This window comes from Electrona antarctica (assembly GCF_951216825.1).
Source record: "Electrona antarctica genome assembly, chromosome: 9".
Taxonomy (NCBI): Eukaryota; Metazoa; Chordata; class Actinopteri; order Myctophiformes; family Myctophidae; genus Electrona; species Electrona antarctica.
Window position 1 is genome coordinate 46,697,981 of NC_136790.1, and position 17,623 is coordinate 46,715,603.

The following is a 17,623-nucleotide window of genomic DNA, read 5'->3' on the forward strand; positions in this document are numbered from 1 at the left end:
TAAAAAAAATCTTAAAAAACACAAAAAAACGAGAACTTAAAAAAAACCTTAAAAAATTACGTAATTTATTCTAATTGTTGTTTTTGCAATTTACGAGCTGCGTTCGCTTCCCGCGTTCGCGCGTCTTACTTGTAGTAGTAGTAGTACTAGGCTACCCATTGTTGTGGGTAAGTTGCAAAGTTACAGTCAGTGATTTACTGTTTGGAGGACGCAAGATTCATGTACTTAACCCATTTAGACCATTTAGACCTTCATTCTACAAATGTCTTCTAAATCATGACAGTTTTCTGAAAAACCATGTTTCTGTCATTCTCAAACATTTTCATGTCAAGGACCCCCAAAATTACATGTAATATGCCGCCGACCCCCATCTGAAAATATGTTAAACATTGGCTCTGAAAGAATGTATATTCAAAGATTTGCGCCACAATTTTTCAAAAATAGCAGACCTGCAAGCTATGTGTGAGTGCCGCGCTATGAGCTTGTAGATCTGCTATTTTTCAATAGCTAAAGTATAACATAATGCTTAAAACACCAAAAGGGGTTCCCCGCCAAAATGGGTTAATTGCCAGTTTAACACACAAAATATTGTAATTTGTTTGTATTTCGGAATAAATAAATTATTCCAGATTGTTTCGCCTTTTACGGTTATCTTTTTCATTTTCAGTTACAGATATCGTGATTCGTGATATATCGTTGATGAAATCTCTCTTGCAACATATTGAATATCGCAATATATCGAATATTGCGATATTATCATTATCGATGGCCTATAATATCGCCACAAATATGGTATCGTGATGTGCCTGCATACAGTTGGAGGCCATCGATATTGTCCTTTTCTTTTTGCTGAGGTTTGCGTGATCTGCGCAAAAGGACAGTTAACCCATTTTGGGCGGGAACCCCTTTTGGTGTTTTAAACATTATGTTATAATTTAGCTATTGAAAAATATCAGATCTACAAGCTCATAACGCGCCACCGAGTGGCGCGCTACGAGCTTGTAGGTCTGCTATTTTTGAAAAATCGTGAAAATATTTATTTCAGAAAACTGGAGGATTTAGAAGGATTTTTTTTAATTTTGAGGTCAGGCCTAAATGGGTCAAATAATAAGGGACAATATCGGTGGCACCCAACTGTATCGTCCCACCCCTAGTGTGCAGCGGCCGTCTTCCAAACAGTGTTGTTTTCGTCGACTAAGACTATGACGAAAAATGTCCGTCGGCCACCTTTTTTCACTGACGAAAACTAAATGGAAACTAAATTAAAACTAAGCTATGGTGACTAAGACTAAATATACTGTCGATGTTGTCAACAAATAAAAACTAGACTTAAATGTTAGGAAGGCACTGGTGGACAAGAGTCATTTTACACTTGGTTGCATGCTGAAAATAGCCGATCTACAAGTAGATCGGCTATTTTCAGCAAGTGTAAAATCTGCCATTACGACTGCATCAAGGCCCACCAAAATACATTTTAGTCGACTAAATCAACTGTAGATTTAGTCGGCCAAAATCGTAGGATATTTAGTCGACTAAAACTAGACTAAACACTAAAACATTCCAGGTGACTGAAATGTGACTAAAACTAAATGAAAACGTTTCAAGAGACTATGACTAAAACTAAAATCCAAATGTACACTGTCAAAAACAACACTGCTTCCAAAGCCTGCTCATGCTTATCGTTGACGCGATAACCTTACGTTTCTAGCCGCCGAAAACGGTGTGACTCTGGAGGCTCTGTCTAACACGTGCCCCCCCCGCTGCCCCCCCCCCCCCCCCCCCTGTATAATTGAACGTGTTTGATTGTACATCTCGTTGTGCGAGCATGCTGCCTCGCAGTGTTTTCACACATTATAAGAATAATTCAGCTAATCACGTTAACCGGACGCGTTTGATGATATGAATATGATGCCAGAGCGCCGCAAGGCAGGAAAGACATTCGGTGCTGGAAGCTTTATATTATTCTATAGCACATGACGCAGTGTCTAGATAGAGAGAGAGAGACACACACACACACACACACACACCTCCCCACTCACCTCCCCGTTTGTCTAGAGAGAGACTGAGTCAGATTCAAAGGAAAAGAGGGCGCTGTTTTTCCTTTAACAATTGACAATTTTCAGAAAGATTTGAGGCACATTTTAACGAAAATAGCAGACCTACAAGTTCATATGAGCTTGTAGATCTGCTATTTTTCAATAGCTAAATTATAACATAATGTTTAAAACACCAAAAGGGGTTCCCGCCCAAAATGGGTTAATGTTTTGACGATGGGTTCTCAGATCGGTCTGGAGAGAGACACACACACATATATAAACACCACCAATAATACAAAATAATAAACGCAGACACCGTCCATCTCAAGCAGGGAAACCGCAGAAGCTAAACAAAGAGTTAAATATCTCAATCCACCATTAACCACTTGTACTCGTGTGAAAGGGATTCTGGCATGTCCGTTGCATGAGCACGTATATAAACAGGGCTTGAGTGGTTATTAGACCTGAGGGCGATTCTACAAATGGCTTCTAAATCTTGACAGTTTTCACAAAACCCCATGCTTCTATGTCAGTGGTTCTCAAACATTTTCATGTCAAGGACCCCCAAAATGATCTGTATTTGGCCACCGACCCCCATCTGAAAATATGTTGTTTCAGGGACCCCCCCCCCCCCCTGATTTGAGTTAAAAACGTTCACTCTGTAACAATAATATATTCAAAGATTTAAGGCACATTTTCACGATTTTTCAAAAATAGCAGACCTACAAGCTCATTTATTTTTATTTTTATTTTTTGTCTGGGAATATCTCAATTTGCTCCCTCTCCCACTGTCCCCCCTGGGTTATTTTAGCCAACGCAATTAAGAGGCATTTAATTGTACAGTAGTTTGCCTGAGGGGAGTTGTTAACCTTGCCACCATGCCCCCCCCCAACCCCCAAGGCATTGAGAGAGCAAGGTGGTCAGACCAGATAGCCTTATCATGCGGCATGCAGTCACACATGGGGGTCGGGGTGGCCTGTGTAGAGCGGCCAGATGGGAACCGCCAGATTCTCAGTTTCATCCCGGAGAGCAACGGTCTTTACACCCCGGGGCAAATAATTACCTTTTTTATTTGTGAGTGTGTCCCTGGGTCCCTGGGTCTGTCCCTGGCTGGGTCCCTGGGTCTGTCCCTGGGTCTGTCCCTGGCTGGGTCCCTGGGTCTGTCCCTGGGTCCCTGGGTCTGTCCCTGGCTGGGTCCCTGGGTCCCTGGGTCTGTCCCTGGGTCTGTCCCTGGCTGGGTCCCTGGGTCTGTCCCTGGCTGGGTCCCTGGGTCTGTCCCTGGGTCCCTGGGTCTGTCCCTGGCTGGGTCCCTGGGTCTGTCCCTGGGTCCCTGGGTCTGTCCCTGGGTCCCTGGGTCTGTCCCTGGCTGGGTCCCTGGGCCTGTCCCTGGCTGGGTCCCTGGGTCTGTCCCTGGCTGGGTCCCTGGGTCTGTCCCTGGCTGGGTCCCTGGGTCTGTCCCTGGCTGGGTCCCTGGGTCTGTCCCTGGCTGGGTCCCTGGGTCTGTTCCTGGCTGAGTCCCTGGGTCTGTCCCTGGCTGGGTCCCTGGGTCTGTCCCTGGCTGGGTCCCTGGGTCTGTCCCTGGTCCCTGTTTTCATGTCCCGGTATATAGGGCTGAAGTGGTTATTGTATGTTTTGTAATAACACAAATCTACAAAGTAACTAGTAACTACAGTTTTCAAATAATTGTAGTGGAGTAAAATACAACATTTGCCTCTGAGATGTAGTGGAGAAGTAAAAGTATTAGAAATTGGAAATAGTAAAGTACAAATAACTAAAGATGTTACTTAAGCACAGTAAACAGACTTTGTTACTTTACACCACTCGGCACACTTGGCAGTGCGAACAGGAGTGGTGAGGCTGGGACGGACGCGAAGGGTTCAAAAACACACGACTAAGCCTTTATTAGATTCGAGGGTGATTTGACATCCCTGACGGATGAGACGGGTCGCAACCTTTTTTAACCCCCTTTAAACCCTGCATGCTTCATTGATGATCTGTCTGCACCCAATCTCTCAACATTCTAGAATGTCCGCCTATTTTGGGTGTATTTCTGCCTTGCCCGGGGTATAGGGACACAAGGGCTTCCAGTTCAAGTACTGTCCGTTTGTGTAGAACGGACATTTACTAGATCAGGGGTTCTCAACCCGTGGGTCGCGACCCCTCGGGGGGTCGCCAAATTATTTTAGGGGGTCCCCAAATTATTTTCAAAAAAAAAAAAAAAAAGATTTTTTTTAAAATTTTATTTTCACGATTTTTCAAAAATAGCAGACCTACAAGCTCGTAGCGCGCCACTCGGTGGCGCGCTATGAGCTTGTAGATCTGCTATTTTTCAATAGCTAAATTATAACAATGCTTAAAACACCAAAAGGGGTTCCCGCCCAAATTGGGGGTCGGGAGGGGGCGGGGCGGGGGTCCCGAGACATTGCCAAAGCATTTCCGGGGGTCCCCGGCCAAAAACGTTGAGAACCCCTGTACTAGATTGTTAATGCGATTTCACTCAACAACCAGAGAGTAGCAGCTAATGGAGATGTTCAGTGTGAAGGGGAGACTTAATCCATTCTGGGCCGGAACCCCTTTTGGTGTTTTTAGCATTATGTTCTACTTTAGCTATTGATCTACAAGCTCGTAGCGGCACCGAGTGCCGCTACGAGCTTGTAGATCTGCTATTTTTGAAAAATCGTGAAAATGTGTTGCAAATCTTTGAATATATATATTCTTTCAGAGCAAACGTTTTTAACTCAAATCTTTGTTTCTGGGGTGTCACTGGAACATATTTTCAGATGGGGTCGGCGGCCGATTACATATAATTCTGGGGGTCCTTGACATGAAAATTTGTGAGAACCACTGACACAAAAACATAGGGTTTTTCAGAAAACTGTCAGGATTTAGAAGACATTTGTAGAATCTTCCTCGGGTCTAAATGGGTTAAGAGGAGACCAGACATTTGAGGACATTTGTTTCTGTTCTCAGTACAACACAAATCTATTGCCCACTTAGCTTGCTTTGAGAGGAGATGATATTGTCCGGATTTAGACGTATGCGTTTTAACACGGTTTAGCCGACGCCGCACAGTGCAGCTTTTAGCAGCCTGTCTTTATTTGCCATGCAGAGGAGGATGATGAAAGACATGATTTTTTTGCTTCTTTGTCACTGCGGCAGTTTAGGAATCTTAACCGCCGCTTCAACGAGACAACCCACACAGGCATAATCCCACTCACACGCACACACACACACACACGCACACGCACACACGCACTGTTCAATACACACTGACACACGCATGCACTTCGAGACATATGTTCACTCAGCCGAACCCCCCCCCCCCCCCCAGTCTCTCTCCTTTCTCTCTCTCTTCGCACATGCTAGAGGTTCTAATTGTAATTCTATCCAAACAGGCCCGCTGTAACAAAAATACTCCTACACATCTGTTACATCATCATCCCTGATCCCACATCTCTTCCATCTACACGGCACGCTTTGCCACTTTATAATTTATCTCTGCTGCCGCATTAGGACACACAGCCTTTTTTAATGTGTTTAATGGCGTCTTAGATTAAGTACATTGTGTCGCGTGCGTGCGTGCGTGTGTGCGTGCGTGCGTGCGTGCGTGCGTGCGTGTGCGCGCGTGTGTATGTGTTTGTATGTATGTGTATCACTGTATAATTAATGTGATGTTAATTCCAACAGATCTTTTTCGTGGTTTGATTCTAAACCTTGTCTCTTGTAATCTTCAGTCTCCGATGATCAGAATGTAACATAATTCAACGTCTATGTTTCTGTGTGAAAATAGCTCCATTATATTATATCATCATCTCTCTATCTGTGTACTTGAACTGTACGTGACTCACCCACTACTGTGCCGCTACAGTACTACTGGATGTGAATCTCTCACAATAACATTGACTCTCTGCTTTATATTCTGTTTGTTGTTGATAGTCAATCGGTGACTCAGCTTTTTCATTTGAGATGATCATTGTGACTAAATTTGACTGAGGGACTGCCATTGGATGTTTTTGAATTTTCGTTTTCTCATATCATATGAAAGCAGGGAATCATAGCTTCAAATTGACATATTGGTTGTTCAGTTTGACCCTCCAGTTTTGGAGATATGGCTTATAGAGTAATGTCTTGCAGAAAACAGCGAGTTGAAAGGTTCACTTCTGTGGTCTCTAACATTACACCTAGCTACATGTTTAAGCATTTATTTCATATTTACATGTCGATATCAGCTCTGACACTTATTTCAGACATGCTCTAGTATGTGAAGAGTCTGCCTGTGCTATTAACTCATAAAAAAAAAGCAGTCTCTCAGTCAAATCTGGTCACAGATGATGATCATTCATCAGTGGTGGAAAAAGTATTCACGCTTTTTACTTAAGTAAAAGTATCAATACTGCAATGTAGAACTATACTACACCGTTACAAGTAAAAGTCCTGGAATTCAAAATGTACTTGGGTAAAAGTACAAAAGTATCGGCGTCGAAATGTACTTAAAAGTACAAAGTGCTAATTTTTTGAAAAGATCGTGAAAATGTGTCGCAAATCATTGAATATAATATTCTTGCACAGTGGAGGGGGGGGGGGGGGGGGGTCTACTTTTTCCACCACTGTCCATAAGCATCCACACTACAACAATAAGAGTCAGTTCTACACAGAGCTTACCCATTTAGGACTGAGACCAGATTCTACCAATGTCTTCTACATCCTGATTCCTGACCTGTGTTTCTATGTCAGTGGTTTTCAAACTATTTCATGTCAAGGACCCCCAGAAATATCTGTAATTGGCCCCGGAACCCAATCCCAAAGAAGCAAAGATTTGAGTTAAAAGTGTTCACCTGGAGGAAATAATATCATTTTATATTCAAAGATTCGCACCACATTGTAAAGATTTTTCAAATAATAATAGCAGATCTACAAGCTAGATCTGCTATTCTTTCAATAGCTAACGTATAACATAAACACCAAAAGGGTGTTTCCCCGTCCTGATTCTGAATGGGCTGTTAAACACTGAGGACTTTACTGTACTGTACTGTACTGTACTGTACTGTACTGTACTGTACTGTACTGTACTGTACTGTACTGTACTGTACTGTACTGTACTGTACTGTACTGTACTGTACATGCAGGGCAGTCTGTCTGTCTGTCTGTCTGTCTGTCTGTCTGTCTGTCTCAGCCCAAATACATTCTGCCTCCAAAACCCTCACTCAAGTCAAAACCCGCTTTTTTTTAATTTAAATCTCCAAATCCATACAAAACCCCATCCTCCCTCCCCTTCTGTCCATAATCCCTCGTATCAGACACTTTGCAGCAGACTGTTGCGTACAGTATATACAGTATACACAGCATGGGGTAAAAACCAGAGATTATACAATACAGACCTCCGTGTCTCTTATCCCATTCTGGATGGGAAACCCCTCTTGGTGTTTTGAAGCAATTATGTTATACTTTTAGCTATTGAAAAAAATAGCAGATCTACAAGCTCGTAGCACGGCACTCGGTGCCGCGCTACGAGCTTGTAGATCTGCATTTTTTTTTTTTTTTTTTGTGAAAATGCAAGCGCTCATCTTTCAATTTATATTCTTTCAGAGCGAACAAGTCTTTGCTTCTGGGGGGGGGGGGCGACCCTGCCCTGGAGCAACATATTTTCAGATGGGGGTCGTGGCCAATTACATATAGTTTTTGGGGTCCTTCACATGAAATAGTTTGAGCGTCACTGATAAAGAAACAGGGGTTTTTCAGAAAAAAACTGTCATGATTTATAAGACTTTTCTTTTTTTTCTTCTCGACGTCAGGCCTAAATGGCTTAAATGAGGCTTGAAGTTCCCATCTAATGGTGTCTCACGTACTGCATATGTAACTCAATTCAACATTAATGCTAATGCCTTTCTGCTTTGACAGAAACCTTGGAAAGTCGGGCCTGCGGGTGTCCTGCCTTGGATTAGGTAAGAGTTCCTGGGCCAGCAAGAATAAATAAAGTGTGTGTGTGTGTGTGTGTGTGTGTGTGTGTGTGTGTGTGTGTGTGTGTGTGTGTGTGTGTGTGTGTGTGTGTGTGTGTGTGTGTGTGTGTGTGTGTGTGTGTGTGTGTGTGTGTGTGTGTGTGTGTGTGTGTGTGTGTGTGTGTGTGTGTGTGTGTGTGTGTGTGTGTGCGTGCGTGTGCGTGCACACGTAGTTCAAGCATCTATTGTTTTCGCACTGAGGGCATGTGGGCATGCACAGACTGAAAGACTGCATAATTTAGATAGATGGACTCGTATGGCTTCACAAACGGGGTTCACAAACAAACAAACACAAACTCAATTTTCATAACCAATTATGGCTTATTTAGCCAATCCACAAGCTCACAACAAGTTGCATTGCTCACCTTCAGACTTGGCTAAAATATGTAATTTAGATAGCATATTATGTAGACACACATATCATTCTATGGTGTTTATTTACTTATAGTTTCATTGTACAGACATTCTACTGTTTGCTTATGATCCTTGATGACAGTGGATTGTGCCTTCTACCTGCACTATTCATATGTTTAATTCGTCATTTTATTGCCAATAGAAAAATCTGTGACATACACACTATATATCATTCTAACACGGTAATCCTATAGTATTATACCCAGTCCTGATGGTGGCGGTAACTTCACCATTATGCCGATTTTGACCAATCAGAGCGAATCTGGCGATGTTGTTTGCTGTTAACAGAACATCAACATCCGCTATCTTTCTGCACTGTGCTACACAGTCAGATGTCCGGGATGCTAAACTATCATCGTTTATTTTATGAACTAAGTCAAATTAAGCTCTAATCAAGCCCCAAATATCGCATTTTACGCAGCGATGCACATAGCGTGCACATAGCGCGTGCGAGAGCGTGCACGCGCGGATTTTGGCCAGTTTTAGATGGATTACATCGGCCATTAGCCAAACAAGCTAAAGGTTGCTACATTTTGCTACATTAAGCCCCCGATTACAGGGAATTAAACGATTACGTCAATTACGGCAACGGTTATGAGGGATTTTTTTATTCATTACATCAATTACGTCAATAGCCATAAGAGGGATATTAACTATGTGAAAACGGAGCCGAGTTGCACTGCACTTGGTGTGATCCTCTTCAACCTACAGTGCACCAAGTCTCTTCACAAAAAATAACAGATCTACGAGCTCACAGCGCATCATGTTGTGACACGTTGTGAGCTTGTAGATTGGCTATTTTTTGGTGGATGTTCCCCACCAGAATAGGGACGCTGGGGTTTCAGTGCAGTTAAACGCCAATTATAACAGGTCGTTTCGAGGAAGCAATCCCATTGGTTGAAACAGCTTTCTAGCTGGATGAAGAGGTTATTTTTAGGGATGTCCCGATCACGTTTTGTTTGCTCGCGATCCGATTCCGATCATTTGATGTTGAGTATCTGCCAATACCGATTTTTCCTGATCCGATATTTATATTTTTATAAAACACATATCACAATAGTGCAATATCCAAAATCACAGACAATTTCCAGTCTAATATCATGATATGGATATAATATTGATACTAGGGATGTCCCAATTTCGTTATTATTATTTATTGATTTTGTTTTGCCCCCGATCCGATTCCGATCATTTGAAAATGACGTGATCGGCCCCCGACCATCACGTCATTCGGTTCGGGACAACCCTAGCTATTGTTCAGGGGTGGGCATGAGCCCCAAACAAAAACGGTGTTTTTGTATGATAACGCATGTTCAACTGCATGTATGGTACAGTTGGGTGCCACCGATATTGTCCATTATCATTTGACCCATTTAGGCCTGACCTCAAAATTTTAAAAAATAAATATTTTCACGATTTTTCAAAAATAGCAGACCTACAAGCTCGTAGCGCGCCACTCGGTGGCGCGCTATGAGCTTGTAGATCTGCTATTTTTCAATAGCCAAATTATAACATAATGTTTAAAACACCAAAAGGGGTTCCCGCCCAAAATGGGTTAACTGTCCTTTTGCGCAGATCACGCAAACCTCAGCAAAAAGAAAAGGACAATATCGATGGCCTCCAACTGTATGTATGACTGTGTTTCATTTCAATGCGTGCACCGGTATATATATCCTCACACCTACGTTGTCTCTCTCTCTCTCTTCCTCTGCAGGAACATGGGTGACGTTTGGCGGACAGATAACGGATGAGGTGAGAGCTTATGGATATAGATTAGTCTATTATTCTCCAACGTCAGTCAGTCAGCACCGGGAGGGCGGGATGGGGGGGGTTCACAGATTGCCTGTATGATCCTAATGCGCCCCGTGTCGACTCGGGGGGGGGGGGGGGGGGGGGGGGGGCAAGGACCTTCTTTCCTGCTTACTCTGCAAACGTATTGAAAGAGGGGAAAAAGCTGTGCAGCCAGAGCATATAAACATGAGCCATATATGGAAGGTGCATGCAATGCAGCCAGAGCATATAAACATGAGCTATATAGGAAGGTGCATGCAATGCATCCACTGAGGCATAATGAAAAGGCGTGCGGAGGAGGATTCATAATTGAATGGCATTCCCTCTTTAAGTAAAATAATCCACTGCTTTGCTACTTCCCCGTTCACCAGATGGCAGAGCAGCTGATGACGATGGCCTATGAGAATGGCATCAATCTGTTTGACACGGCCGAGGTCTACGCAGCTGGAAAGTGAGTTGCACCTCCTCCTCCTCTAGCTCCTCCTAATCATCTAGCTCCTCCTCTAGCTCCTCCTCCTCCTCTAGCCCCTCCTCCTCCTCACAACCACAGGTTCACTGATCAGCGAGGAAGCCTAGCACCTCCTCCTCCTCTAGCACATCCTCCTCCTCTAGCTCCTCCTCCTCCTCTAGCCCCTCCTCCTCCTCACAAGCACAGGTTCACTTATCAGCGAGGAAGGATGCCGTCGGTCACACCAAACAACTGGCCCTGAATGCTAGGCCTTATAAGGCATAGTTAACACCCTGCGCGGCAAGGACGGAGTTCTCCGTTCAATCAATTAGTAACGCCCAGCGCTTTTGATCAAAAGGAGATTGATCAAAAGGACGGAGATTATTGATATCAAAACCGATCGCATCGCTCCACAGGCTGTGAGCGTCTGTTGGGCAGCATTCGATGTTATTTTCTGGTGGGACGTCATCGAAAATGTACCCCCCCCCCCCCCCCCCCCCCCCCATTTTAGCCGACGAGATCGAAAATCTTAAAACGTGAATAACTCTTGATCTAAATCATTCCGTCCAATGCTAACCAAAGATCATGTATTAGATGGCCCACCACGGTCCCGTCGCCTGCCGCGTTAGAATGAATCATACCTCCCGTTGTTGTCGATCGCATCAAGAGTGTTTTGGCTACATCAAGCTACTTCAGCTACATCCGGGATAGCATCCGGTCCGTCGCTAAATGTGCTCCGCTGCTATAAATCGCTGGGCGCTATGATTTAATGGATTAAATAACCCTGGGCGTTCGGGGTGTTCAGGTCAAACATTCCTAACCATAAACATAATGACCTTGAAGTATAGTTCACTTATTATTATTATTATTATTATTTTTCAATAGCTAAATTATAACAATGTTTAAAACACCAAAAGGGGTTCCCGCCCAAAATGGGTTAACTGTCCTTTTGCGCAGATCACGCAAACCTCAGCAAAAAGAAAAGGACAATATCGATGGCCTCCAACTGTATTTAGACAGAGCAGGCACAATGCTGATTCCGTTCACCCGTGAGGGTACAAATCGACAGGCGAGGAGGACATATCGGTGCAGCACATGCAAACAGCTGTGACAGCCTGTCACAACTCACCATGTCTTATAGCTGCAGGTGCTAATCCTGACGGCTTGCACTGCGGCCTACTGTATATACACACATGCATATACTGGCACATGGAGTAGAATGATTCAAACACTTTACACGCAACAATCGCCAAGAGCTTTTCCTGAGACATCACACTTGCCCCCCCCCCCCCCCCCCCCCCCCCCGGTACACTGCACATCCTGTCATCAGTCAATTCAATTACATTCAATTCAAAGGGCTTTATTACAATACAGCAATACAATCAAAACAAAAAATAAGTACATTTTAACGTCAGAATCTTCAATAGATCAATTTCTATATTGTACCAAGATCACTGGATGCAGGTATAGTGCAGGAATATACACAATGATTAGTGTCACGATATCTGTCCGTGGTGGAAGGTGACAACGTGTCCAGTGTTGATTTCGTCGACTAAAAATAAGACGAAAAATGTTCGTCGACTTCCCTTTTTTCACTGACGAAAACTAAATGGAAACGAAATTAAAAGTAAGATATGATGACTAAAATTAAGACTAAATATACTGACAATTTCGTCAACAAACAAAAACTAGACTAAAATGTTAGGAAGGGACTAGTGAACAAGTATAGTAACAGTATAAGTCATTTTACACTTGGTTGCATGCTGAAAATAGCCGATCTACAAGCTCAACACGTCGCGCTGTGATGAGTATTTTGGCCATTTTTAGGTAAACATCACCGACCGTTAGCATAAAATGTTAGCGGTTGCTACTTATTTCATTTTTTACCGCTGGATCATGGGGAATAAAACAAATCTCGGGATGCCGGGCATGGCATCCATTGCAAAGGCTAATTTAATCTCGGTTTCTCGGGTACGGTGCGGAAACAGTTAATGGTAAATTGTCAGGGTGAAAAAAAAAAAGTAAACCGTTTTTTCTGTGTTCTATAGGGTCCATAGAACAGAAAAAACATGGTTTACAAGAATCTTCACGAAACGTTCACTAAAAAATTTGTTTCAGAAAAGCTTTATACCCTGCATATCCTCCACCAGTATACAGTATTTTATTATATTATGACACTTGCTTTTGGCAATGTAAACCTTTGCCTTTTCATGCCAATAAAGCTCCTTTGAATTGAATTGTTATTTCTATTATTATGTCAGTCTCTCATGGGAGTGATGAGCTGTGGTTATGAAGCAAAACAGGAGCCCAGCTGTTATTCTTCACCTAATGTACAAACGGCAGGATGCACGCACGCACGCACACACACACGCACGCACGCACACACACACACACACACTGGAGGAGAGAGGAGAAAAACCGAGAAGTGGAATGTGATGGGGTAGATGGAGCGTGAGGGAGGTGAACAGAGGGAGGATGTAGAAAGAGAGAGTGAGTAAAAGAGGGGGTGATGGAGGAGGCAGATGGATCATTGATAGCTTGAGCTCTCGACCTCACTTTGTGCGTCGAGTGTGTGCAGGTCACGTTAATTAACACAATCAGCGCCGGGATTTCTTTCAAAATAGAAGCTTGGGGGTGTCCGGGGAAGATATGGCAGCTTTTACTCTGAAAGCCAGGGTGCTTCCGTTCCATACAAAAAACCGGGAGGCATAATGTTTCTTGCTTACCTCGCTATGATTAACGACCGCGTCTCTCTAGAAGCGTTAATATTCCTGGTGAGAGGCATGTTGAAGTCAAAACCACGGAGAGCATCCCTAGATTACGCACGGCGAGCCTTTCTTTCTGATCGCTAAACAGGGAAGTGAACGGGACCGCGCGCATGCGCCAAAAGCAAGGAGTACATTGCAGAAGGTTCTCCGTTTGATATCAATGAAAAAGCGGTAGGACGTGTGTACAGTTGGGTGCCACCGATATTGTCCCTTATCATTCGACCCATTTAGGCCTGACCTCAAAATTTAAAAAAAATCCTTCTAAATCCTCCACGATTTTTCAAAAATAGCAGACCTACAAGCTCGTAGCGCGCCACTCGGTGGCGCGCTATGAGCTTGTAGATCTGCTATTTTTCAATAGCTAAATTATAACATAATGTTTAAAACACCAAAAGGGGTTCCCGCCCAAAATGGGTTAACTGTCCTTTTGCGCAGATCACGCAAACCTCAGCAAAAAGAAAAGGACAATATCGATGGCGCCTCCAACTGTACACACGTCGTCGGTTGGATTAGTGATGACGTTCCCGTGCACACACGTCGTACGGTCTGAATGTGTTAACGCGGGGGGCGCTGCGATCTGATTGCGACAGCGAGGCGAGTGGTTGGCATCTCCCATTGACAGCATCTGCTGCTATCTCTAATGGGACTCATAATGGGAATAATTAGCAAAGCCTGCTAATGAGACTCCCCCCCCCAACCCCCCCACCTGGCCTAAAGACTGGCAGGTCGTTCTGTGCTCGTGCTGCTTTTTTCACTGAAAGCATATCCTTCATGAATTATACATGTTCAGAGTTGTTACTGTGTTCTTTTTTTATTCAGCGTTTCAAAATGCTTTTGAACTTGTTCATGCGTTCATGCTCTCGTATTGTTGCTGAATGTGCCCTTATTATCTCGTCTCACCGTCTGTCTGTCTGTCTGTCTGTCTGTCTGTCTGTCTGTCTGTCTGTCTGTCTGTCTGTCTGTCTGTCTGTCTTACAGGGCAGAGGTGGTCCTCGGGAACATAATAAAGAAGAAAGGATGGAGGTATGAATCCAATGGAGTTCTTTCCAATCCCGTCGGGGTTTCTCTGCATCATTGCATCATTTCCCCTCGTAATTGTGGTATTGCGGTTGCACTTTTTCACAAGCCTGCCAGCCCTTTTGGTGTTTTAAGCATTGTTATAATTTAGCTATTGAAAAATAGCAGATCTACAAGCTCATAGCGCGCCACCGAGTGGCGCGCTACGAGCTTGTAGGTCTGCTATTTTAGAAAAATCGTGAAAATAAAAATTTAAAAAATATATATATTTTTCTTTTTTTTTTGAAAATAATTTGGCGACCCCCCCGAGGGGTCGCGACCCACGGGTTGAGAACCCCTGAGGTAGAGAATGCGAAATGAATGCACACAGGCAGACAGGCAAGGCAGGCAGCCATGATGATGCCCGCAACTCATGCGTCTCCTCCTCAAAGGCGCTGAATTATGGATCGCCAGCCTCTGGTGCCAGGAGCTGTGACACTTTGTCATCCTGGACTGGCATCCATGTAGACCTGTCAACGTGTGCCTCTGTATCATTCACTCATTCATTGTCACACAGGCTGACTTCTGGCACAGTTAAGAGGCTGATTTATTATATCAGATCTACAAGCTGGTCGCAGCGTGCGTGACTCTTTGCGAGCTTGTAGAAGATCTACCGTCTTTGGTGCGTGACACCGGCGTGCGGCAAAGTATACAGACAAAGTATACAATCATGCAGTACTGGGGGGGGCATTCAAGGACATTGTCTGCCCCCCTACCCTCAAACCAAAACCATGTTCAAATTGCTGGGGTAAAGTGAATGTCGATGGCATGCTGTCAACTTGAATGTCTCCAACGCTCGTTCCTTGTCACTGTCTGAGTTCCAGGGCACAGTTACTCACACTTGGGGTCATTCAGGGCCGTTTTAAACGGGGAATACGACTCATTAAAAACACTGGAGCGGTGCCTTTGGGCGCCTCTACAGCGCTGCCCGTTGGGTACTGGCCTACTTGGAACGATGCAAGTTGGAAATGCAAGGCCCACCCAGACCTGTGCTCCTATTGACCTACCTAGACTGGAGGAGACCTGTGCTCCGAGGAGAACTTCTTATTTATTATCAGTGTTTATCATTTCCTTTCCTGTTTACAGGCGTTCCAGTCTGGTGATCACAACAAAGATCTTCTGGGGCGGAAAGTAAGTTTTGACATGATTAATTTGTTTGTGCCTGAAGTGTCTAGATGAGAAACGATCCTCTAGGTAATATTCTCTCTGGTTGAGTGATGTTCGCCCCTAATACTAATACAGCCTCCGCTGTGGCTGTTTAATGGCAGTTTTTGGCAGCAAATTTCTATTTTAGTTTAGTCATAGTCTTTGGAATTAAACTTCATTTAGTTTTAGTCACATTTTAGTGACCTGGAATGTCTTAGTGTTAGTCTAATTTTAGTCGACTAAATGTCATGCGATTTTAGTTGACTAAATCTACAGGTGATTTCGTCGACTAAAATGTGTTTTGGCGGGCCTTGATGCCGTCATAATGACTGTTTTTACACTTGCTGAAACTAGCCGATCTACAAGCTCACAACGTGTCGCAGCGCGACACGTTGTGGGCTTATAGATCGTGGTGATGGTCAGTCTTTAGAGGCTGCCGCTGTGTCCGTGTTGATGGTCAGTCTTTAGAGGCTGCCGCTGTGTCCGTGGTGATGGTCAGTCTTTAGAGGCTGCCGCTGTGTCCGTGGTGATGGTCAGTCTTTAGAGGCTGCCGCTGTGTCCGTGGTGATGGTCAGTCTTTAGAGGCTGCCGCTGTGTCCGTGTTGATGGTCAGTCTTTAGAGGCTGCCGCTGTGTCCGTGGTGATGGTCAGTCTTTAGAGGCTGCCGCTGTGTCCGTGTTGATGGTCAGTCTTTAGAGGCTGCCGCTGTGTCCGTGGCCATGGTCAGTCTTTAGAGGCTGCCGCTGTGTCCGTGGTGATGGTCAGTCTTTAGAGGCTGCCGCTGTGTCCGTGGCCATGGTCAGTCTTTAGAGGCTGCCGCTGTGTCCGTGGTGATGGTCAGTCTTTAGAGGCTGCCGCTGTGTCCGTGGCCATGGTCAGTCTTTAGAGGCTGCCGCTGTGTCCGTGGTGATGGTCAGTCTTTAGAGGCTGCCGCTGTGTCCGTGGCGATGGTCAGTCTTTAGAGGCTGCCGCTGTGTCCGTGGCGATGGTCAGTCTTTAGAGGCTGCCGCTGTGTCCGTGGCGATGGTCAGTCTTTAGAGGCTGCCGCTGTGTCCGTGGCGATGGTCAGTCTTTAGAGGCTGCCGCTGTGTCCGTGGTGATGGTCAGTCTTTAGAGGCTGCCGCTGTGTCCGTGGCGATGGTCAGTCTTTAGAGGCTGCCGCTGTGTCCGTGGCGATGGTCAGTCTTTAGAGGCTGCCGCTGTGTCCGTGGCGATGGTCAGTCTTTAGAGGCTGCCGCTGTGTCCGTGGCGATGGTCAGTCTTTAGAGGCTGCCGCTGTGTCCGTGGCGATGGTCAGTCTTTAGAGGCTGCCGCTGTGTCCGTGGTGATGGTCAGTCTTTAGAGGCTGCCGCTGTGTCCGTGGTGATGGTCAGTCTTTAGAGGCTGCTGCTGTGTCCGTGGCGATGGTCAGTCTTTAGAGGCTGCCGCCTTGTCCGTGGTGATGGTCAGTCTTTAGAGGCTGCCGCTGTGTCCGTGGTGATGGTCAGTCTTTAGAGGCTGCTGCTGTGTCCGTGGCGATGGTCAGATCGGCGAGGTTCAGGTCTCATTTCAGATTTTTACAATTACAATATTAACGTTTCTGGAGAAATATGTGACTCTTTGATACAAAGACAGTCATGGCAGCAAGACTAAGGCCCCATTTACACTGGCAGCCAAATCCAGCCTGAATCAGATCTGAGCCACATCCAGATTGGAATCTGATTTGTCTAACTGAGTCATGTGACCATTTAAACCAATCGGATTTCAATCTTGATGAATCTGATTCAGGCTAGATTTGTCTGCCAGTGTAAATGGGGCCTAACTGTTCAGGAGAGGATGAAAAATAGCTTTAATATTCAAGCCTTTCAAGCCTGTTTTCTCAACTCGCTGTTTTCTGCAAGACATTACTCTATAAGATCTCCTAAACTGGTGAGTCAAACTGAACAACCAATATGGCAATTTGAAGCTATGGTTTCCTGATTTCACATG

The 17,623-nt window shown here is 44.7% G+C and overlaps 1 protein-coding gene across 2 annotated transcripts in view; it reads left to right on the top strand.

The window, feature by feature from the left end:
- The window catches only part of kcnab2a (potassium voltage-gated channel subfamily A regulatory beta subunit 2a), a 200,063-nt gene that overhangs the window by 158,562 nt on the left and 23,878 nt on the right, over positions 1-17,623 (top strand). For both annotated transcript variants that reach the window (XM_079510145.1, XM_079510144.1), the window contains 5 exons: positions 7,935-7,978; positions 10,161-10,198; positions 10,609-10,688; positions 14,432-14,476; positions 15,596-15,640. In XM_079510145.1, coding sequence (XP_079366271.1) covers positions 7,935-7,978; positions 10,161-10,198; positions 10,609-10,688; positions 14,432-14,476; positions 15,596-15,640 — 252 coding nt within the window. The remainder of the gene's footprint in view (positions 1-7,934; positions 7,979-10,160; positions 10,199-10,608; positions 10,689-14,431; positions 14,477-15,595; positions 15,641-17,623) is intronic.